A 24,047-nucleotide genomic window follows, 5' to 3' on the forward strand; every position below is an offset into this window, starting at 1 on the left:
AGGAAGTAGATCTTATGGCATAACTAAAAAAATAATCTAGAACCGCAGCTTCTTAGGACTCAACTTTTTAACGGGAGGAAGTAATATGTATTCTCCCAAGTCGTCACTGTGCACAGTGGAGTAGGTGGGGCTTGATTAGACTATAGATTAAAGATGGCTGAGTCGAGAGGAAGCTTGATGCCAAAAAATACATAACATTTGGTTTTGCTTTTCCTTTAAGCCCCTATTTATGTTTATGGCTTTTTCAAAGTGCATAACACGTGCATAATACGGGGGGGGGGGATAGAATTAGAACAAATCTGCATACGGCCTGGAGAGGGAGATAATTGAACTAATAATATAATTCCCCATATTTGTGCACCAGAGCCGTATGTCACACGGGGGGGTATAATTATCGGTAAGTACCGTAATGCTGACAGCTCGTGTGTCCACATTTATTGGAGAATGACGTGGATCTATAAATCAGAGGAGCACATACAGGATTATTAGCTTAATTGGTTGCTGGTTAATGGACTGAATGGGCCGTATCTCCCAAGCTCTGGAGGAACTATAGCTAGATGTGTACCTTAGCGCCACTTATACGCCCTTCCCTCGCTTCCTGCACTTCATTATTTACAGCTCTGCTAAATCTCCCCTTTCCGTTCCTCCTTCTTTCCTTCCAATTAAGCCTCATTCCAGCTCGTCTGTGTCTCATTACCCGCTGATGCCCTCTCCTTGCTGTCCTTGCTCCGTTCCCTATGCCGTTCCAACACCTTCTGAGGAACCTCCATTGACAAGCCGCTATCTCGGATTCTATATGGCTGATACATTTTGTTATTGTGTTAATGCTTTATTAGTAAAACAGCCCCACAATTGTGCACTCGGTGATCCAAATGGCCAGTATAGGTGGTCCAAATGGGCAGTATAGGTGGTCCAAATGGGCAGTATAGGTGGTCCAAATGGCCAGTGTAGGTGGTACAAATGGCCAGTATAGGTGGTACAAATGGCCAGTATAGGTGGTACAAATGGCCAGTGTAGGTGGTACAAATGGCCAGTGTAGGAGGTACCAATGGCCAGTGTAGGAGGTACAAATGGGCACTATAGGTGGTACAAATGGCCAGTGTAGGAGGTACAAATGGCCAGTATTGGTGGTACAAATGGGCACTATAGGTGGTACAAATGGCCAGTGTAGGTGGTACAAATGGCCAGTGTAGGTGGTACAAATGGCCAGTGTAGGTGGTACAAATGGCCAGTGTAGGAGGTACAAATGGCCAGTGTAGGAGGTACAAATGGCCAGTAGAGGTGGCATAATACTTGAAGATGAGCAGTTATGTGAAGGTTTATGATCCAGGCTAGATCTCTCCATCCTTCAACCCTCAATTGATGGCTGGAAGCTGCAAGTTGTATAGCCCTAATAAACATTGTTAGGCCACATTGGAGGTTCTTGATTTCCCATTGCATGCAACTGCTACAAACACTAGGGCTCTGCTTTTAACCTCTGCTGATGCTTTGGAACATACCATTTGTGGTAGGACATGGACATTTCTGGTGCTTTATAATGCCCTTACGCCCTCTGGTGCTTTGGAACCTTCCATACACAACCTGGTTTGCACACCTCTGGTGCTTTGGAACCTTCCATACACAACCTGGTTTGCACACCTCTGGTGCTTTTGTGACCTACATACCTCCCCAACATTCTCACACCTGCTCTTTTGCACTGGCCACTACCAATTATGCCCTAAAAAGCCCCCCGATCCACCTGAAATGCCTCCACTTGCCCCTTTTTGGTGTCTACTCTTCAGGACTGTCTCACAGGGCCATTGGGAGGTATGATTGACTTACACACATGTAATGTTCTATAAGCCACTGGTGTGTTTAAACATTCCACAACTTGTGCTTTTAGAACATTCCATTGGCTCTCTAGCTTGTACACCTCTTGGGCCTTGGGACTTTCCATAGGTTCTCAGACTTAAACACATCTAGTGCTTTGGAAAGTTCCATAGGCCTTTGCTGATGCTCTAGAATGTTCTGTAGGTGCTGTTAGAGTACAGAGAACCACTGGGACATTCGGGTTTAGCCTGTTATCTTGAACTGGTGTATGTTTACTAAAGGGATTTTCTTGGTGCTGGTATCTGAATTTTTCTTTTACTCTCTCTGTCTCGTTGCTGCTCTTGCCTTGGAGAAGAAGGGGTACACACCGAGGAACTGGACAGTGAACTAGGTAATTTGCCACTTACGCTTTTGATCATCTTCACAATACTGTGAAACCCGCGCAACGTTTCTGGCTCACCATACCTCCCAACAGGGCAACCAAAAAGGGGTGGGGCTTACTAAATCTGGCTAACACAACAAGGCATGGCCAAGGGCAGATCAGGGGGCGTGGCCAAAACATCCTGCTTTTACATTGGTAATGTTGGGAGGTATGTTTCCCTTCAGCATCATATAACATTACAGGAGAATGTGTATAATTAAGGGGTTAAAAACCCAAATATAATTCAAGCAAATTTAATTCTAAGCTACTTTCCAATATATACAAATTGCATATTATTGAATTTAATGTTATTTAGAACATAATTGCTATTCAGAGCTGCATCTCTCTCCTTTTGCTGTCCCCCCCCCCCCCCCCCCCCCCCCCCCGCCCACTGCTGCTCCTGACTATATTTACCATTAAAACACTTACAGGCATCGGCTCTCCAGGTAAGACTCTGTTTCCCACAATGCCTTGCACACATCTGTAATTCTTGTCCTTTACAAGCTGGTTAATGGAAATACAGTATATGTGGGCTTTCAATTCTCTACTAAGACAACTCCGTTCATTTATTGAAAGTGTTCTGCCTGTTAACTTGTCCTTGATCAAACATAAAAATATCAAAACAGTGTTTAAAATATGGAGTGTTTTATCCTTCCTTTAGATTGTTGGTTTTTCAATTGGTCAAAAAGCCTCATGTGACCATAAATGAAGTTGCTGCCTAGCAAGATGTGACCATGAAGTATTATAGTTTGGAAAGCCAAGGGTTTAGTTGGCATATAAGTAATTTTTAGCACGGTTATGCCCACGCCATGGGCAAGGTCAGGTATAAGGTGGTCCATTTTCTTTTGGCCATGTCTGGATTGCTCTAGACATTTGGTAAACACTGAGCACTCCCAGCAAGTTAGTTGAGCACTTCCAGTAAGTTAGCTGAGCACTCCCAGTACATAAGTTGAGCACTCCCAGTCAGTTGAGCACGTTTTTGTTGCCACCAGTGTGGAGGTTGGACAAAGACTCTTAAGGATATGCTGTCAAAGGGCTAATGTACTTCTAGCCCAGTGATCCCCAACCAGTGGCTCAGGGGCAACATGTTGCTCCCCAACCCCTTGGATGTTGCTCTCAGTGCCCCCAAACCAGGGAGTTATTTTTGAATTCCTGACTTGGGGGCAAGTTTTGGTTGAATAAAAACAGGATTTCCTACCAAATAAAGCCCCTGTAAGCTGATAGGGTGCATAGAGGCTCCCTAATAGCCAATCACAGCCCTTATTTGGCTCCTCCATGAACTTTTATGGTGCTTGCGTTGCTCCCCAAGTCTTTTTATATTTGACTGTGGCTCACGAGTAAGAGAGGTTGGGGACCTCTGTTCTAGCCTATCAGCAGCTGTTTCGATAAGGTACATCATTTCCACCCTGAGCCTTTATGGGTCTTTAACCTCACTTTGAAGAGAAGTTCACGGTGCTCGGATTCCATTGCTCATGTTCAGTTGTATTTTTGAGAAATTCTGAAGCATCCAAATGTCAGTGATTCAGCCCGCTGAGGAAAATCGATTTATATGAACGTACACATGAACATAAATATCTTTAACCACAGATTCTAGCGATTCAAAAGTATTTCCCAGGCCTTTAAAAAAGACACCCTGGATGTATCAATCTCAAGTACTGAGTAATTGCATTCACTAATGACTTCCTGAAGATGTGGCTTGGGAACGGGCCTATAACTCTTGTTTAACCCCCTGTGTGAGGAATTGAGATATTGCTTAGCTGCTTTGTGCAGTGGGTGAGTCCGTTGGCTTATTGGCTGGGTATAATTTCTTCTAGAAAGCTCTGCTCTGTGCTTAGGTAGGACTATCTGCCAGCACTATCTGCCATCCACTATCCATGTCCTATAGTGCCCAGATCCTGAAGTTCTTGGTAGAAATGCAGTTATTATCAGTCCAGGTATTTTTTCTGGAATGTTCTAATGCTGTAAACATTTTTTTAAACCTTTATTCTTAGGTACATTTGAAATATATGTGATTCTTTCACTATATTTGTCCATGTTGCATATAGGGCTTGCTTGTGTCTGAGCACCCTATATGCTAGATATCAGACAAAAGCCCAATCCTTAGATTGATCCACTGCTCTAGTAGTAAATACAGGTATAGGATCCCTTATCTGGAAACTTGTTATCCAGAAAGCGCCGAATTACGGAAAGCCTGTCTCCCATAAACTCCATTTTAATTAAATAATTCAGAATTTTAAAACTGATTTCCTTTTTCTCTGTAGAAATAAATCAGTAAATGTACTTGATCCGAACTAAGATATAATTACCCCTTATTGGGGCAGAACAGCCCTATTGGGTTTATTTCATGGTTAAATGATTCCCTTTTCTCTGTAATAATAAAACAGTACCTGTACTTGATCCCAACTAAGATATAATTACCCCTTATTGGGGCAGAACAGCCCTATTGGGTTTATTTAATGGTTAAATGATTCCCTTTTCTCTGTAATAATAAAACAGTACCTGTACTTGATCCCAACTAAGATATAATTACCCCTTATTGGGGGCAGAACAGCCCTATTGGGTTTATTTCATGGTTAAATGATTCCCTTTTCTCTGTAATAATAAAACAGTACCTGTACTTGATCCCAACTAAGATATAATTACCCCTTATTGGGGGCAGAACAGCCCTATTGGGTTTATTTAATGGTTAAATGATTCCCTTTTCTCTGTAATAATAAAACAGTACCTGTACTTGATCCCAACTAAGATATAATTACCCCTTATTGGGGCAGAACAGCCCTATTGGGTTTATTTCATGGTTAAATGATTCCCTTTTCTCTGTAATAATAAAACAGTACCTGTACTTGAACCCAACTAAGATATAAATAATCCTTATTGGATGCAAAACAGTCTTATTAGTTTAATCAATGTTTTATTGTTTTTTAGTAGACTTAAGGTATGGAGATCCAAATTACGGAAATCCAGAATACCCTTGGTCCCGAGCATTCAGGATAACAGGTCCTATACCTGTACCCTATATGCCCAAATGTTGCTGGACATCCATGTCAAATGTCATGTCTGCAGTTGGAACATTTAATGCTGAGTTCCAAACTGTCTCAGGAAGGTTAAGGATCTGTTGATCAGTAGAAATGCATCTTCTGGAGCAATAAATTCCATGTCGCCATCTGGCTGTCTGATGGAAAAGTCTGGGTTTGGGCCAGGAGAACACTACCTGCCTGAATGCCTAATACAGAGAGTTAATCTTGGTTGAGGAGAAATGATGGGTTGAGGCTGTTTCCATGGCTTTGGCTTGGGTGCCTGCTTCCACTGAAAGCAAACCTTATGGCTACAATAAACAATTACATTCTTGACAATCAGGTGTTTCCTATGTGTTTGAAGAAGTCCTGTTTCAGCAGGAGATGGAAGTAGGAGAACCAGACTGCACATTAGTATGAAACTGCCCCTCTGTTCAGCGCTAAGAGCCCCTACTCTTCTGGGAAGGTTCCCACTAGATGTTGGGACATTGTTGCTGGGAGTTTCTTTCATTCAGCCACAAGAGCATTAGTGAGGTTGGGCAGTGATGTTGGGGGATCAGGCCTGGCTCACAGTTGGGCTTCCATTTCATCCCACAGGAAATCAGTAAGGTTGAGGTCTGACGTCTGACTAGATGTTCCCAACATCTAGTGGGAACCTTCCCAGAAGAGTAGGGGCTCTTAGCGCTGAACAGAGGGGAAGTTTCATACTAATCCCCTTGGTTTGGGATTGAGATGTTGGACAAGCTGGTGTCCAGATGCTTCTTTCCTTATATGAGCAGTTAGTACGGGTGTTTTGCTAATGATGTGAACATTGTGTCCTTTGTGCCACTGAATCTCGTCAATAGTAATCTGTTACCCAGTAGTGGCTTTTGTTGTCTTTTTGTCCAGCAGCTGAATAACTGGCAGCAGATGTATGTAGGGATAAATGTGGGCACGTCTTGCTCTTCCTTTGTGGCTCTGCTCATATAAATAAAAAATCCATGATTTCATTTACTTGCATCCAAAGGAAATGCGATGCTTTATAAATCCCCGAGTAATAGGGTGTTTTTGTCTTTTTTCCGCCTTCACTTTCATTTACTCTGCGGAACGTTTGGCGACGAATGGAAATCTGCTAATTTCATGACACCTCCGCCCACTCTTTGAAATATTACTATAAATGTCATGTAATTAACTCAAAACAAAGCCGCGCGGTGTAATTGGGTTTTACTGAGGCTGCGTTCTAGTAATATATGGAATCCGGTGCAGCTCAGTTCATTTACTTATTCCTTTTTATAGATCTACCTCGGGCCATTGTCATTTTTTCTTTTTAAGCTACAAAAGGATAAGGAACCCAAAGCACTCAAGTTATTTCATTATTTATTCTGCTTTGATCCCATGATTTGTATGACTTCTTGAATTGAACTTCTCCTGTAGGAACAAATCATTGACAAACTAATAACTTTTCCATTTATTCAGAAGTCCCATGAGTGCTGCATTTTTTTCATGTGGATATTCATTCCTCTTGGATGCACCTGGGTCATTTTGCCCTATATTATGAGTTTGTTACAACCATTATTATTATATGCAGCGAAGGAAAATTCTGTGAACCCATGGCTGCCCCATATCTATCTAAGCAAGGCCTGATACGCCATACTTGAGATGGTTTCCATTGTTGGCCATGGTTGGCATGGTGGTCCGTCCCATTTGGCTAGTAACTTATGTTTAACATGTTTAAGGCTGATATGGTTATACTTTACCCATATCCACTTCCTGGAACACCATTTGGACACCTCTCTTATAATGGTTGCAAACGAGTCAGAATGCCATTATGTGGGAGAGAATCTGGTTTGATGGCATATCTACTCCCCTAAAATTGCTTTGAAGACCCATAATGAAGATGTTATTAAGTGTTTAGTCATCTGCTTTTCTGCAGAACTTATCTGGCTATTATTACTGGACAATAACTGGCTGCTAATTGGCCTCTTTTGACCAAGTTGGACCAAAACTATAACTTCCCCATCTAATAAATGCTCAGGGTTCAGCCACATATCAATCAGTCTGACTGCCAAATCCAGTTGGCAAGAGCCACTTAAGGCCATGGATAAGGCAACTTTCTGATAGGTTTGTACAGACCTTCATATGATCTACTCATTTGCCCGGGGGGGGGGGGGGGGTGAATAAGGGGCTGCTGTGAACACCTGTCAGCCTAGGGCCCCATCAACGTGGGCATCCAACAGCAGTACAGGTATGGGACCTGTTATCCAGAATGCTCGGGGCCCGGGGTATTCCATATAAGGGATCTTTCCGTAGTTTGGATCTCTATAACTTAAGTACTGTTTTATTATTACAGAGAAAAGGGAGTCATTTAACCATTAAATAAACCCAATAGGGCTGTTCTGCCCCAATAAGGGGTAATTATATCTTAGTTGGGATCAAGTACAGGTACTGTTTTATTATTACAGAGAAAAGGGAATCATTTAACCATTAACTAAACCCAATAGGGCTGTTCTGCCCCCAATAAGGGGTAATTATATCTTAGTTGGGATCAAGTACAGGTACTGTTTTATTATTACAGAGAAAAGGGAATCATTTAACCATTAAATAAACCCCCATAGGGCTGTTCTGCCCCCAATAAGGGGTAATTATATCTTAGTTGGGATCAAATACAGGTACTGTTTTATTATTACAGAGAAAAGGGAATCATTTAACCATTAAATAAACCCAATAGGGCTGTTCTGCCCCAATAAGGGGTAATTATATCTTAGTTGGGATCAAGTACAGGTACTGTTTTATTATTACAGAGAAAAGGGAATCATTTAACCATGAAATAAACCCAATAGGGCTGTTCTGCCCCCAATAAGGGGCAATTATATCTTAGTTGGGATCAAGTACAGGTACTGTTTAATTATTACAGAGAAAAGGGAATCATTTAACCATTAAATAAACCCAATAGGGCTGTTCTGCCCCAATAAGGGGTAATTATATCTTAGTTGGGATCAAGTACAGGTACTGTTTTATTATTACAAATAAAAGGGAATCATTTTTAAAAATTACAATTATTTGCTTATAATGGAGTTTATAGGAGATGGCCTTTCCGTAATTCAGAAAGTTCTGGATAACTGGTTTCCTGTTAAGGGATCCCATACCTGTATTTTCTATCCAAAAAATGTGACACATTGTAAATCTAAGTGAAATATTCCTAAACGGCTTTGATATTCCTAAAATACTTTTAATTTTCTTCCCTAAATAGAATTGCCCGCTGGATGGGAGAAAATTGAAGACCCGGTTTATGGAGTCTACTATGTAGAGTAAGTATTATGTCTGTGCTGTTGCATTTGTACTCGGTTGCTGCATTAGAGCCGACACTTTCATCCGACAGTTCTGTCTGTCACCTGTGTGAATATTTTCATCATAGTCTGTTTTCTCGTATAAGTTCCTAGGCTGCTGGGTCTAAGGAAACAAAGGCATTCAGAGCACTGGGGGGGATTGAGCTTGGATCACGTGACTCTAAGAAAATAGGCATATTCTGCCTGGAGTTTAAATTAAAAAAAAAAAAAAAATCTAATTTCTAGAGCTCTCCAAGATCAACTGCTTTGGGGCTTATAGGAGCTGATCTGGCAATGCAATATTTATTGCTGCCTAAAAATATCACTGAGGAGCACTCTGCACAGAGCAGACACGTCTCTGAGTGGAATATGGGCTAAATAGGATTGCTGTTATGTTCTTCTGGGCATAAAAGGCATAAAAAGATGGTTCTTAAAGATGCAGCATTTGGGGCAAATTGTCAAAGAAGGAAAAGGCCCAAAGTGCTTAGTTTTATGCATAAAGGATCTTTCTGTAATTTGGATCTCCATGCTGTCTACTATCATTTAACCATTAAATAAACCCAATAGGCAATAGGGCTGTTCTGCCCCCAATAAGGGGTAATTATATCTTAGTTGGGATCAAGTACAGGTACTGTTTTATTATTACAGAGAAAAGGGAATCATTTAACCATTAAATAAACCCAATAGGGCTGTTCTGCCCCCAATAAGGGGTAATTATATCTTAGTTGGGATCAAGTACAGGTACTGTTTTATTATTACAGAGAAAAGGGAATCATTTAACCATTAAATAAACCCAATAGGGCTGTTCTGCCCCCAATAAGGGGTAATTATATCTTAGTTGGGATCAAGTACAGGTACTGTTTTATTATTACAGAGAAAAGGGAATCATTTAACCATGAAATAAACCCAATAGGACTGTTCTGCCCCAATAAGGGGTAATTATATCTTAGTTGGGATCAAGTACAGGTACTGTTTTATTATTACAGAGAAAAGGGAATCATTTAACCATTAAATAAACCCAATAGGACTGTTCTGCCCCAATAAGGGGTAATTATATCTTAGTTGGGATCAAGTACAGGTACTGTTTTATTATTACAGAGAAAAGGGAATCATTTAAACATTAAATAATGTCCAATTTTGTTTCCTTTTCACATGAAAACTCCCAACTATCCACGGAAAACTAAATGTATTGGTGGGATTAAAGAATTCTCCCCCGTATAATAAAATACTCCCCGGCTAAAATGCCTGATAGCTCAGGTAGCAGAGGGGAATGCAATACTCCCAAAGCGATTACTTACTCCACTAAGCTAAAGCCCACGGTTACAGGCTTTGCCTTTACAGAATGCTGACTCTGCCGTTATTCGGAACAAAAAATAAATGACTGCCAGGCTGGATATTATTTTACTTGGAGAGAGAGGTTTCTGTGTTTCTTTCCTATAATGAATGTTTTTAATGGGGCGCACAGGGGCGCAACTGTGACCCCGGCAACCAGACAGCATTTTCATTGGCAGGACAGGAGGAGGCAGGTTAATAATATCTCAGATTCTCTAGGTTATTGCTGATTTAGAAGCTGAATTTTGCTTATTTTATTCTCCTTTTACAGTCACATAAACAAGAAAACGCAGTATGAAAATCCTGTATTGGAGGCCAAACGAAAGAAACAGCTTGGACAGCAGCAAAGTGAAGGTAAATACACAAGAGCCAATTAAATATCTCAGTTGTGTTCAGTTCTTCTCTTTACAATGGTTCTGTCCAGCGAGATCTCTAAAGGTCCCCATACATGGGCCAATTCTAGCTGCTGATATCGGTCCCTTAGAGTGATTCTAACAACGGGCCTGCCCGACCGATATCTGGCCACAGGGCCAAACGACCGAATTAGCCTGAATTAGCCCGATATCACCCACCCATAGGTGGGGATATCGGGAGAAGATCCACTCGCTTGGCGACCTCGCTAAGTGAGTGGATCTTGGCATGTATGGCCACCTTAAGACCACAACATTTCACTTGAGGTCCTGATTAACTTTGTGCCATTGGACAAGTTCAGCCATTGGCTTCTGCTGGTCCATGGCCCATATGGCAGCTGGTGACTATTGCTAAGAAGTTGTTGGGAGCTGGAATACAATCTGAAACATTGGCATCAAGTATCATTTCTACTGGCCTGGCAGAAACACTAGTAGCAACGTGGGTAGGGAGGAGCTATATTGTTTCATCTGGGGTCATGTGACCTACCAAAAGTTTCTTTCTTGGATCTGCTCAGGATCCATGAAATCAGAAGCCAGGGGTCCCCAACCTTTCTTACTTGTGAGCCACAGTCAAATGTAAAAAGACTTGGGGAGCAACACAAGCACCATAAAAGTTCATGGAGGAGCCAAATAAGGGCTGTGATTGGCTATTAGGCAGCCTCTATGCACCCTATCAGCTTACATGGGGCTTTATCTGGTTGGAAATATTGTTTTTATTCAACCAAAACTTGCCCCCAAGTCAGGAATTCAAAAATAACTCCCTGGTTTGGGGGCACTGAGAGCAACACCCAAGGGGTTGGTGAGCAACATGTTGCCCCCGAGCCACTGGTTGGGGATCACTGCCCTAGTAAGTTGGCCACATCAGCCTGATCGGATTGCTTGGCCCAAAGACAGCGATCAGATCACATGGGGATTATGCAGAACTATTGGGCCAGATATTGTCAGTGTCATTTTTGCCCAATGGACAGGCCAATAAGCTGCTAAGCTGACTACCTCAGCCCATTAATGGCCAGCTCTTGCCTTCTGTGATTCCCTATAGATACAAGTCCAGTATTAACCATGGACCATGGTAGATAAAGTGTGAAAATTAACCCATTATGGCTAACACGCGCATTTTATATTAATGGGAACAATTGCTTTAAACTAGATTCCTAGTTGTTACTGAACTACTAACTAGTTGTTACTAACTAGTTGTCTTGTAAGTAAATAAAGGCTAAAATACCCCAGTGATTCCCATAGCAGCGAGACGGCAGACAGACTTCCACAGGAGGGCACCCTGAGCCAAGCTATGCAGCCTATGGTGGGGATTAACTCCTCTGTGTCAGTCCGTAAGCTTATGTAACGTGCCCGTGTCCTTATTTGGCTGCGTGGCCTATATTTTGTGCTTGGGATCTTGTGATTGGATAGAAACAATATAAACAATAATACAGTTCTGATGCTGTAGCTGGAATAACCCATTCCAACCCATACCATATTATTGTATAATGGTAATGTGTAGGGCAAAGGGTGCATTTTGTTATTGCCCCCCCAACATAACAGGGACCCCTTGGGGAGGGGGGGGGCAGTGTTAAAAGGCTCCAAAAAACATTGGCTCTATTGTTTACTGTGCACAATTTATAGGGAACCTTTGAGCTCCTCTGGGGTTTTAGCAGCACACCGTTATAGATGATGTTGGAAAAGGTTCTGCTCCTCTAACATTGGTTTATTTTCTTTTTAACAGAATGGACAGGGGACCATCCAACCATTGCTCCGCCCCCCATAATGCTTCCTAACAACCTTACTCCAAAAAAGAAGGAACCAGCAAGAGAAACGGCATCACATGGTAATACTTCATTTAATGGCAAGTTGTTGGCTTTCTAGCTGTTGTGGGCCTACTCCTTCCATAAAGTCCAATTGTCTGTTTATTGTACCATGAGTAAAGGTGGTGGAGTCAAAGCTGTGTCCCTAGTGATACTCATGGTTTGGCAGTGCCGTTATGGTGGCCCATCTGATGGCAAGTTCTTCTAAAGGTCCCCATGGTGGAGTCAAAGCTGTGTCCCTAGTGATACTCATGGTTTGGCAGTGCCGTTATGGTGGCCCATCTGATGGCAAGTTCTTCTAAAGGTCCCCATGCACGGGCCAAGCGAGCGGATCTTAACATGTATGGGCACCTTAACTTTTAGGCCCCATCAATATGAACTTCAGTCATCTAAAGGTGCCCATACACCTTCAGATCTGCTCGCTTGACGATGTCACCGAGCTAGCGGATCTTCTGTAGGTGGGTGATATCGGGAGAATCCAGGCTAATTCGGTCGTTTGGCCCTGGGGCCACACAATCGAATTGTAACAAAGGGCATAGGCAAAGGCGGCTTGGGGACCGCATCAACAAGCCAATATGGTCCCCTATGCAACTAGATTTTTTAACCTGCCCGATTTCAGGCCAGATATCGGTCGGACAGGCCCGTCAGTAGTGCCCATACATGGGCCGATTAGCTGCAGAATTGGTCCCCATATCGGCAGCTAGAATCGTCCCGTGTATAGGCACCTTTACTGGGAACCCCCCCCCCCCCCCAAAACAGTTGTGATTTTTTCTTTTTAATAGAAAATATTTTGTTTCTATATTATGGAAATGTTTCTAAACTGACCCGAGTTCTTTTTCACGCACTTTAGTGAAACCGTTCTTCACCAGGAACCCCTCTGAACTGAAAGGCAAGTTCATCCATACGAAGCTAAGGAAAAGTAGTCGGGGCTTTGGCTTTACCGTTGTCGGAGGGGACGAACCAGATGAGTTCTTGCAAATAAAAAGTTTGGTCGTCGACGGTCCGGCCGCGTTGGACGGCAAAATGGAAACGGGTACGTTTTATAGGACTGTTCAGTAATTGCTACTATATCATAGAACATTCACAGGTTTAGATCACAATTATATATTTGTTTTCCCGTTTGCAGGTGATGTTATCGTTAGCGTGAACGATATCTGCGTCCTTGGCTACACGCACGCTCAAGTTGTGAAGATCTTCCAGTCTATACCCATTGGGGAAAGTGTGGACCTTGAACTATGCCGGGGTTATCCTCTTCCGTTTGACCCAGATGACCCCAACACCAGCCTTGTGACATCAGTTGCAATATTGGACAAAGACCCTATCATTGTCAATGGGCAAGAGAATTATGACTCTCCGTCGAGCAACAGCAGTAAAACTAGAAAAGCCAATAACGTCAAGGATCCAAGGCCTAGCAGCCCTGCTGACATTTCTTCAAATGGTTCCCATGGTTACCCTAATGATACAGTGTCCTTGGCATCCTCTATAGCTACGCAACCTGAACTAATTACTGTGCATATAGTAAAAGGACCAATGGGATTTGGCTTTACCATAGCAGACAGTCCTGGCGGTGGGGGCCAGAGAGTGAAGCAGATTGTAGATAGTCCAAGATGCCGGGGCCTCAAAGAAGGAGATCTTATAGTAGAGGTGAATAAAAAGAATGTTCAGAACCTTACCCATAACCAAGTTGTGGATTTACTCATCGAATGTCCTAAGGGAAGCGAAGTTACCCTACTGGTTCAAAGAGGAGGTAAGTTTCTTTAAGAACATCCATGATTCCTGTTTTTCATTGAAATTGTGAATTTCCATCTTGATTTTTCAATCAACCGCTACCTACAGCTTATTTGATAAAGGTTGATATGGTCACTAATCAGTGCAGGAGTTGGCTAATTGCTTTAGACTCGTTAGCCTACACATAGGTGCTCCAGTGCTCTTTGTTAAATGGCAAAATGATCCTATTGGTTCTGATAGTTCCATCAATGGTCCAGTCAAGTTTTGATTAGAAAGGTCCATCCTGGTTGCCATTGAGGATTCATCCTTAGCATCTTCTTTGATTAACGTATTAAACCAAAAACATGCTAGGCATGAATCATTGTTGCCAATCTATACTGTTACCATCACACTGGTAACTCACTGACCAATGAGAAGAGGCTATCTAACAATGACATCTTTCCAATCATATATTATAAGGATATTGGCAGTCACTGAGGGGTTCTGTGCCCATATAAAGGCACAAGGCTGCAGGCTGAGTTATACAGGGAACTCTGAGTATCACTCATGTATTATAAGGGATAATGTACCCCCTACTGTAAATGATAAGGATATTAGCAGTCACTGAGGGGTTCTGTGCCCATATAAAGGCACAAGGCTGCAGGCTGAGTTATACAGGGAACTCTGAGTATCACTCATGTATTATAAGGGATAATGTACCCCCTACTGTAAATGATAAGGATATTAGCAGTCACTGAGGGGTTCTGTGCCCCCCATATAAAGGCACAAGGCTGCAGGCTGAGTTATACAGGGAACTCTGAGTATCACTCATGTATTATAAGGGATAATGTACCCCCTACTGTAAATGATAAGGATATTAGCAGTCACTGAGGGGTTCTGTGCCCATATAAAGGCACAAGGCTGCAGGCTGAGTTATACAGGGAACTCTGAGTATCACTCATGTATTATAAGGGATAATGTACCCCCTACTGTAAATGATAAGGATATTAGCAGTCACTGAGGGGTTCTGTCAGTTCAAGTCAGTCAAACCTAGTGAAAATAGGACTATTTACCATTTATAAGGGATTATTTTACTGGTTGTTAATGATGGTTGTGTTGTTGATGGCTGTGTTTCTACTGGGAAGTTCTATATTTACTCTAGCTCAGGCTGCCACCTGTCCATGGCCAATGTCTGGAACCGTCCCATGGTATTCCGGCTGATTCACACATAAGTCAAGAGAAGCAGTGGGGAAATGGTGCACTTGCCCTTGTGCCATATAAACAGCTTTAGTTTGCCTTTAATTTATTGCATTCTTATATTCCTAATGTGGTTCTGCTGTGGTCATGTAGCAGGCCCTAGTCATCTTAGAAGAGATGGGAGCCTAGCGGGCCCAGGCCTAACCCCACCCGTGACCCCGTGACATTCTCAGCTCTGCCCTATGCTGCCATGTTTTTTTGACCATTGAATATAAACCCTATTTATATACAGGGAATATTACCTTATTTCTTGTCCCCCCTGCCCCCAAAGGTGCCACCCTAGGCATGGGACCTTGGGTTCCTATATAGAAATATGGCCCTACCAATGTACCTCCTATTTTAAATGTGTCGCTAAAGACAACACTTCCAATCTGCCCATGACATGCACCCCCAAGCCCCTGGTCCCTTCAAACCCCCCACCATCTTGTCAATCCCATCAATTTAAAGGTAGGCGTTCAAGTCTGTACCATAGAGATTCAGTGTGTTGGTAGACAGGGGCACCCAATAATCTGCCCAGTAATTCTGCTCCCCCTCTATCAATATCTCCTGTAGGATTCTTCTCTCTTTGAGGTGTCCGTGCCAAGGGTTTTATTTAAGGGAACCAACACTGGAGCCTGTAGGCACCCTTGTTCTCCAGTGGGTCTGTCTGATCATTCACTTCTTATGAAGACAGGGTTAGATCTGATCATGGGAATGGTCTTAGGTGCAATGGACCACCCTTGGTTTGTATTGAGAATGGGGCACCTTGTTAGGGTGATCGCCCCTGTGTTTCCACTGCCCCACTATTACTGACCTTTGTTGGTCACTGAGGAGCTCTCCGATGACTCCCTCCTGTCCCCTCTACATGAGAGCCATTGCTAATTTAAATGGGCCCTATTGAGGTCCCATTAGGCCCAGATTGGAATCCTAGAACCTCTGAAAAATGCTAGAAGGGCTGCTGCAAGATGCTATAGACTAATTATTTTGTATTGGTCCCTTAAGAAATGTTTTGACCTTTGTGAAATGCCAAGGCCCTATTTTTAATATCAGTATGGACAAGGCTCCTATATTACTTAGTTTGAAGGGCAGAACCTGGGCTTGCTTGGTTGTTCAACTATACCAAGGGCCATATTTGCCATATAGGCACCCAAGGGCCCTGGAAGCAGACTTGAGTGGTGGGGGGCTTCCATCATTCTCTGAATTACAGCCCTGGCCCCAGTGTCGGAACTGGCCCACCAGGATACCAGGAAAACTCCCGGTGGGCCCTCCTGCTCCTGTCCATTTGGCCTGCTTCATGGCCATTCCCTATTTCTGAATGGGAAGAAAGAGGAGAAATAGATGGAAGAATAGATGCTAGCATGTAAATAAAAGAGACTGGGAGAATAAAGAGGTTGGGGTGAGGAAAGGGGGAAAAATAGTTTGGTCTAAGGTTTTCTGGTGGGCCCCTGGGGTCCCAGTCCGACACTGCCTGGCCCTGCCAGTTAAGTAGTATGGGACCACATGAGTTCCAATAGTGCACTAGTCTTGGGGGGTGGAGCAAAGTCCCTATAGGCTGGAGCACAAATGTAAACCGTGCCTGAGCCCCGGGGCCCCAATTTCACACCTAAGACCCCTCTGCTTGAACCTAGGCAGACATGCATTCTTCGGGGGTCTCCCTGTTTCCCCCCCAACTCTGATCATCCACTGTAACACTCACACTCGGTAAAGTGCACCCAAAGCATTGAATTGCACCCAAATATCTATTATATCACAGAAAAAGGCAGAGCTGGGAGTGTGATCAGGGGCTTTATGGGGCGGGGTCAGGGTGAAACAGGGCGTGGCCATGACAACGCATTTACACAACCACAGGGTCGGTCTCTCCCATTCTTAGCGAGGGGCAAATAGCGTCTTATAGGGACAGTGACTTCTGTTATAACCTGGCGCTGTGCCTTTAACGTGTTCCTCAGTGCCGTATACCTGACTGTAAGATGTATGGAGTCGGAACTGACTGCTGCCAAAACATTCTGTACTCAGCCGCCGATTATGCTGCTAGATGCATTTGATAAGCATTTTATTATCATTCCATGTTCACCCGCACTCCTTGCTTAACTACATCACTCATTCCTCTCGCCGCCGGGACGGCGCTTCCGACAGTCTGAATCCTCTCTGACACTTTTTGTAATTTGCCTCAATTGCGTTCCCCTTCCTCATCCTCCTTGATGGTTTTTAGCGGCGTCAGGCAGACATTTGTCAAATCAGGACTTCTGCTCTTTGTGACAGTTGATTTAGATGCAAAGTTATTCGCGAGGAAACCGCTCACAATGGCGCTCGCTACGGGGAGAGAGAAAGGCCTCTGATTTGTGCATATTTATTATCAGTCGGAAGAATGGAGATGGGGAAAAAAAATACAATATTTGTCAAAGCGGAGAATCTGGGCAGTATCGTGGTCCTTTAGACCGATTCGGCAGATTATCTGCCCATGTATGGGCACCCCTGATTGGCCTCCCCGACTGGCATCTGTCCTGAAATTGGCCAGATCCTGTTCGGGCAGGTTTGATTTCTCCATCAGATTGGGGACCACATTGTCTTGTTGATGTGCTCCCCCAACCCCTATGACCACCCCTAGGTGGTAGAAGATCTGCTTGCTTGGCGACCTCTCCAAACGAGCAGATCTGACTGTGTATGGCCACCTTAATTGCCAAGAGCTAAAGGTTAACTCTGAGTTTCCTCCTCAAACTAGTTTTGTAGTTCAGCACGCAGGGTTAAACCAGAGGTTCCCCAAAACCAATTATTGATATCGGACCCGGACCCGTGCAGTGTCGGACTGGGACCCCAGGGGCCCACCAGAAAACCTTAGACCCTAGGCCCACTCTCCAAACCGTTTTCCCCCCTTTCCTCACCCAACCTCTTTATTCTCCCAGTCTCTCTTATTTCCATGCTAGCATCTATTCTTCCATCTATTTCCCCTCTCTCTTCCCATTCAGAAATAGGGAATGGCCATGAAACGGGCCAAATGGTCAGGAGCAGGAGGGCCAATGACCCCTGGGCCCACTGAGAGTTTACCTGGGATCCTGGTGGGCCAGTCCGACACTGGACCTGTGGGTTGCAACCCAGATCCGCAATGTCAATTTTTGCTCACTTTGACCATCAACTGCCTTATCCACAACCCACTGCCCACCACCGGCCATTAAACAGGAAGTGCTGTTGCTGCAAACCAGAAGTGACATCAGAAGTGGGCGGGGTAGTCAAATATAGATAATAAATATGGGTAAGACCTGCAACCCAACCTGCAGACCCGCTATCTACCAACCAGCATCTACACCCACATCTAAAAATCCCTACCTGCAGCCCTCAAGGACCCTGCTTTTTTTGTGGGCAGTGCCTGACCCGTTGTAGGACTAGTTTTCTAGAAAGAATCTGTTCTTCAAATACTCTTAAAATTGATCAGCTCTTGTTTGCTCACCTGTAATGGAATGTCTTGTCTCAACTCCCACCTGGTTTGTTACATAGAAGTTAGGGTCGAAAAATAAGACATTGAGCCATCAGGTTCAACCCTTTGTCAAAGTAAATAACGACTGAACTAAAACATTTGCTCCAGGAGTTCCCCTGGGGCAAATGCTCCATCATTAGCTTAGTTGCCCCTTCTGAGCACTGGAAACCAAATCTGCATGGCATGTTCTAGATGGGGCCTAACCAGTGTTTTTAAAGGGGAAGTACGACCCTCTCCTCCTGTCTTTGAATTATACCCTTTTTAATGCAGAACAATATCTCGTTGGCCTTACTGTACGATGACCATTTACTTCTTTTTTTCAATGAACGATTCATCCAATCAGAGTCCCATTAAGCGTTTTAAGTTGCTGCATATTATTAAACCCCAAGTGCATAACCTTCCATGTAATATTTAAACCTCTGGGCCGCTGAAGGCCGCCTATTTTTGCTTACAGATGATGAAAATGTTTTCTGAAGGGCAACTAAACCTTTATTTTTTTTTTTTTCCTGGCCTTATGAAATGCTAATACTGCGGACCGATGGCACCACAACTGGGCAATTATTGATCGGTTCATTTTCCAGGCCACTTAGACCCTGGGTTTGATGAAATACCGCCCTGTGGATTAACTGCCTGCGGATCAATGTGTTCATAAATTATTTGCCGACGCATCGATCTTCATTTGCATAGGGAGCTGCGTAACGAGCGCCATAAATACCTGACCCATCAGTTCCTAGCCAGCAGCTATATTATATATATATATTTATAGTCGGAGGCCTTGGCTCGTTGGGTGTAGGGAACGCCCTTTATGTTGGTACAGTAAGCGATGGAAGCAAAACTGGGTCATTGTAAGACCCCCCTTGAGTTGTAACATTTGGTCGGGGTTCCCCTTCACTCATCACAAGGTTAAACACATACAAAAATGTCTCGTTATATTCTCCCCAAATCTTACCTGCAATAGTGGGACTGCCCAAGCTGCGGATAGGGTTGCCACCTTGCCAGTTTCTCATTGGCCAGTAAAATACCAGCCGGAGCCAGTATTGTAGCAATGTAGCTGCCTGTGTATTTGTAATCCCTACTTACCCAGCCCCAGAACTGCCCCAATCCCCAGGCTTCCCAACCCCCCTTTATGCCCCCAAACCTGAATTTGAAACACCTCTGTCCAACCCCTCTCCATGTCACTACTCCAGCCCCCTGCAGCGTCATAACTCCGCCTCTTCAGACCTGCCCCTACCCCTTACGTCAGTGGCTAGTAAAGGCCGGAAGAATAGGTGGCAAAAGCCCCCCCACTTGTCTATGGCTTCTTACAGAAGCCCCTCTGGTATTAGCCAGAACCCACAGATTGCCAGTCCGGGCCTGCACAGCGCAGATGCCCCTATTTAGAACCATACCCAGGGCAACTCTTGGTCCATTGATAGTAACATAGGGTTGAAAAAAGACCAGAGTCTATCAAGTTCAACCCTTCCAAGTAAACCCAGCACACACAACCTATACTTACCAATCTATACACTCACATACATAAACTATATATACAAACACTAATACTAACTGTAGGTATTAGTATAACAATAACGCTAACACAGTAAAGGTCCCCATACACAGGCCGTTTCTAGCTGCAGATATGGGTCCCTTAGACAGATTCGGCCGCTAATCGGCCCATGTATGGGCACTACCGACGGGCCTGCCCGGCCAATATCTGGCCTGAAATCGACCAGATCTCGATCGGGCAGGTTAGAAAATCTAGTCAGATCGGGGACCGCATCGGCTCGTTGATGCGGTCCCCGGAACGACTTTGCCTATACCCGCCGTTATAATTAGATTGTTTGGCCTAAATTCCCCTGATATCGCCCACCCGTGGGTGGGGATATCGGGAGAAGATCTGCTCGCTTGGTGACATCGCCAAGCGAGTGGATCTTAAGGTGTATGGGCACCTTTACACTTGCAAACAGAGCAGTCCGGGCCCTAATTAGTATTACAAAAATTAACAGTATTGCAGCCTATGGGAATGTGCACTCTATTGATTTAATGCACCGGTTGAGAATTTCCCCCCAAAGTGCAGTTGACATTTTCCAGGCTCGTTACTTAAGGCAATAAGTGCCGGGGTGGCGGGAAACAGCTGAAGGTACCGAGTGTTGAGGGTTCTTGTAGGAGCCGGGCAACCAGGGGCCCCCTGTCTGTTCCTTGTTGTTTTGCTTTGATTGGGTTCTTGCAACTCAAAAAGAGAAAATAACTAAGGAAGAGGTTCTGCAGTGCTTTATGCTTGGTGCCTATTAAGTTGGGGAATTTGTGATCATAACACAGGGGCTGCAAGGTTCATATCTATGGTTGAACTTGATGGGCGCATGTCTTTTTTCAGCCTAGCTTACTATGTTACTATGTAACCCTTCATGCTTCTTGTTGGGCTCTGCAAGGTTTAAGCCTTTCAGGGCAATGCCAGGTGTTTCTGACCTGCTCGTATTGTGTGGTGAGGGCAGAAAATCCCACAGTTATCAGGTCCCTGCTGTCACCAACCTTAGTGATCCAATGGGGACCCAGAAACTGTTACTTATTTCTGGACCCCTGGGTGGGGGTAGCATCAGGGTTAAGGATCTGAGAGTTTGGGGGAAAGATTGTAGAATATGTGACATAAATGTCACTTAAATTTAGGGGACCATGGAAAAATGTGTAAGGCACCTATAGGCAGGCAAAGGTGTATGGCAGCTCCCACCCATATGCATGAATACAAATATACAGAGGCAATGTTTCGGGTACTGTCTAAGATAAACAGTGTGGCAGCTCCTACCCATATATAAATACAGATATCATTATATACTGCAAATATGTTTTGAGTGCACAAGCAGAATTACCCTCAATCTGTGCAATTTATGGAAAGCGATATGTCTGCTTCCAACCATATGAATAAACAGAAATGCAGACACAAGCAGTCATTTTATCTGTATATTATCATTAGGGGGGCCACTAACAGGGTCCCCAACTTCTAAAGAGCGTGTAGGAAAATCTACTTTATAATGTAATAATAAAAACCTCCAGCAGGGGGAGACCTGCATTTGTGATACTGAGCTTTGTGCGAAGTGTGGCACAGAGAGTAGAAACAGACTCTGCCACAGCTGCCAACCCACCCGGAGTATGGGTGCTGCTCCCCATTTGCTGGAAACATAAATTATTTGCCTTCCAAATAGGGGTCACTGACCCCAGTAACCAAAACCCTATTGCTCCGCGAGTCTACGATTTAATTATCGTTACTTTTTATTACCTATCCGTCTATTCCATCATCTTTTATTCATCTTCAGGGTAAATTGGAACCTATTTAGAGCTTTACATCTTACAATACATTATTTTAAAGGTGAACTACCCCTGTCAGTGGTGCATATTTCCCCTTTAAATTCCCCTGCATTAAATAGGCGCAGCTTTGCTTAAATAAGTGCACAAGTAATATGTGTAGAAATGGATTATTTATCTGCCTACACAGATAGAGCAGTTACTGCTGTTCCACGCCGTGGCTACGTATGCACACACAACAATTTGCCTTTGTGTAGAACTACTGGGAAGCCGTGCAAGGGCGTCAGTCATACGTGTGCTCAGTATGAAGCACTGACAACGGCACAATCGCGCTATATATATATATATTATCGTGAGTTTATAGATAATATGCACCCAATTGCTGTCATTATTATCTCTAGGCCGTCCCACTGTTAGGTCATTAGTCTTCAGAATAGATATATAGTCACGTTATAACACAATAGGAGGGCTATGGGGAATAAGGCAGCAGTAATATTTGAGCAAAGTCCATTAATGGCAAGTATATTGCTCAAACCCACTGAAAGAATTATAGGAAGAGCCACACTGACCATTACACGCTGCTGTACAAGTGGATTACAAACAAGCTGATACATATTGAAACAAGGCACAGGGTGGGGGGGGGTGCCCTTGGGGAGATTACAGTAAAACCTCATTCAACTGGGATTTAATTAGTTCCCTGCCCTGTGTAGCGTCGGACAAGGTCACTGCAGTTGGACAGATATTGGTTTCTCTTTAGATAAACTAAAACGTGATGGGAAATAGTATATCCGAAACAGAGCTGCCATAGTGCTTGATTCTCCATAGCCGGTCACCACGTCTTACCAGTGTATCTTGTGCTCCCAGGTTTTAGAAAGAGGGACCTGATGGGAAGGGGAATATTTTTACCTAATAATGCCCAATAGCATTAAGGTACAAAAAAACTTTCAACAGATACAGGGTTAATTTTAAGATAAGCATCTTCCAGGAAGTTCCCTCTTTGCTGAAGGAGTGAATGGGAGCCTACTGGGTGCCTGAGGTTCTGTAGCTTTCTGATCCTATGAGCCAAGCATGGAAGGATTGGATTGCTACTGTTATGTGTATGGCCAGATTGTTCCTGGTGTGGGAGATCATGCCACAGCTGGACCCAGCCCTGCTATATGTATGTATATCTTTATCTATATGGGCTCAGTAGGCAGTGGCCACATGAGGCAAACAAAAGGAAATAATGCGTCAGAGAGAAGTAGAAGAGCATTGTGGCAAGTGAAGTTCAAGAATATCCCAGGGTGGTCATGTGAACATTTTGCCCCCAATATCCAACCAGGTGACTCTTCCAAGGTGATCTCCATGCAACCAAAGTCCCGTCTCTTTTTGATCCAAGACTCCATGGTGTCCTGCACCAATAGGAACAGTTGGGCTGTTTTATTAAATGGGCTAAAGGGGTGTTTGCCTAGTTCCTACCATCAGACCTTTCATCCAACTCTTGACTGAAGTGTGCCCCAACTAGATGAGCTCTTCTATATATCCATTTTATGTTCCTAAGGGATCTTTTGAATCTAGATCTTTAGTGGAGACATGTTCTCCTTAGGGGGCCTCAGTTGGGTCATTAGGTTTCCAGCAATGAGAATCAAGATGAGGAGATCTTTTGGTTGCTTTCTCTCCTTGCTGTAGGACAGGGATCCCCAACCTTTTTTACTCATGGGCCTCTTTGGTAGCCCCATATGGACTTCTAGCCTGCAGGAGGGTCTGCTTGGAGTAAAACGGTGTCTCTGTGCTTCACAAACCACTGGTTGGAGATCATTGATGTAGAAGAACCAGTTGGTCATTCAAGTCTGGCAAAGTCATACACTGTCCCTTTAATAGCAGCGCAATGATTCCTCCCAAGGACCCGGGCATTGACAGGCACAAACTATACACTGGGAGCATACAACACCTATAGTCCAAGTAATATTATTATTAACATTTATTTATAAAGCACCAACATATCCCGCAGCGCTGTACAATAAGTGGGTTTCATACATTGGGCATACAGAGTAACATATAAAGCAACCAATAACCGATACAAGAGGGGAAGAGAGCCCTGCCCAAAAGAGCTTACACTCTACAAGGAGAGCACGTTCATTCCTAGCTGTGAGTTTGTTGCTGTAGAAAGGAAATACGACAGGTTTATACATTATTAATAGTAAAAAGGAGAAAGTCTTATTGATTGGGCTGTTCCATTTGGTCAGGTTGTTCCCTCCGTACTAATGCTCAGTATATACCCCTCTCCTAC

At 43.8% G+C, this 24,047-nt stretch overlaps 1 protein-coding gene across 14 annotated transcripts in view; it reads left to right on the plus strand.

Moving 5' to 3' along the window:
* Window positions 1-24,047, plus strand: part of magi1 (membrane associated guanylate kinase, WW and PDZ domain containing 1) — a 299,144-nt gene that overhangs the window by 231,148 nt on the left and 43,949 nt on the right. For 5 of the 14 annotated variants that reach the window (XM_031901235.1, XM_031901238.1, XM_031901227.1 and 2 more), the window contains 7 exons: window positions 2,162-2,200; window positions 2,662-2,676; window positions 8,474-8,531; window positions 10,153-10,235; window positions 12,012-12,113; window positions 12,941-13,123; window positions 13,217-13,837. In XM_031901235.1, coding sequence (XP_031757095.1) covers window positions 2,162-2,200; window positions 2,662-2,676; window positions 8,474-8,531; window positions 10,153-10,235; window positions 12,012-12,113; window positions 12,941-13,123; window positions 13,217-13,837 — 1,101 coding nt within the window. The remainder of the gene's footprint in view (window positions 1-2,161; window positions 2,201-2,661; window positions 2,677-8,473; window positions 8,532-10,152; window positions 10,236-12,011; window positions 12,114-12,940; window positions 13,124-13,216; window positions 13,838-24,047) is intronic. The other 9 variants (XM_031901241.1, XM_031901233.1, XM_031901240.1 and 6 more) reach the window with 4 other exon arrangements.

The sequence above is a fragment of the Xenopus tropicalis genome, chromosome 4 (genome assembly GCF_000004195.4).
Source record: "Xenopus tropicalis strain Nigerian chromosome 4, UCB_Xtro_10.0, whole genome shotgun sequence".
Lineage (NCBI taxonomy): Eukaryota > Metazoa > Chordata > Amphibia > Anura > Pipidae > Xenopus > Xenopus tropicalis.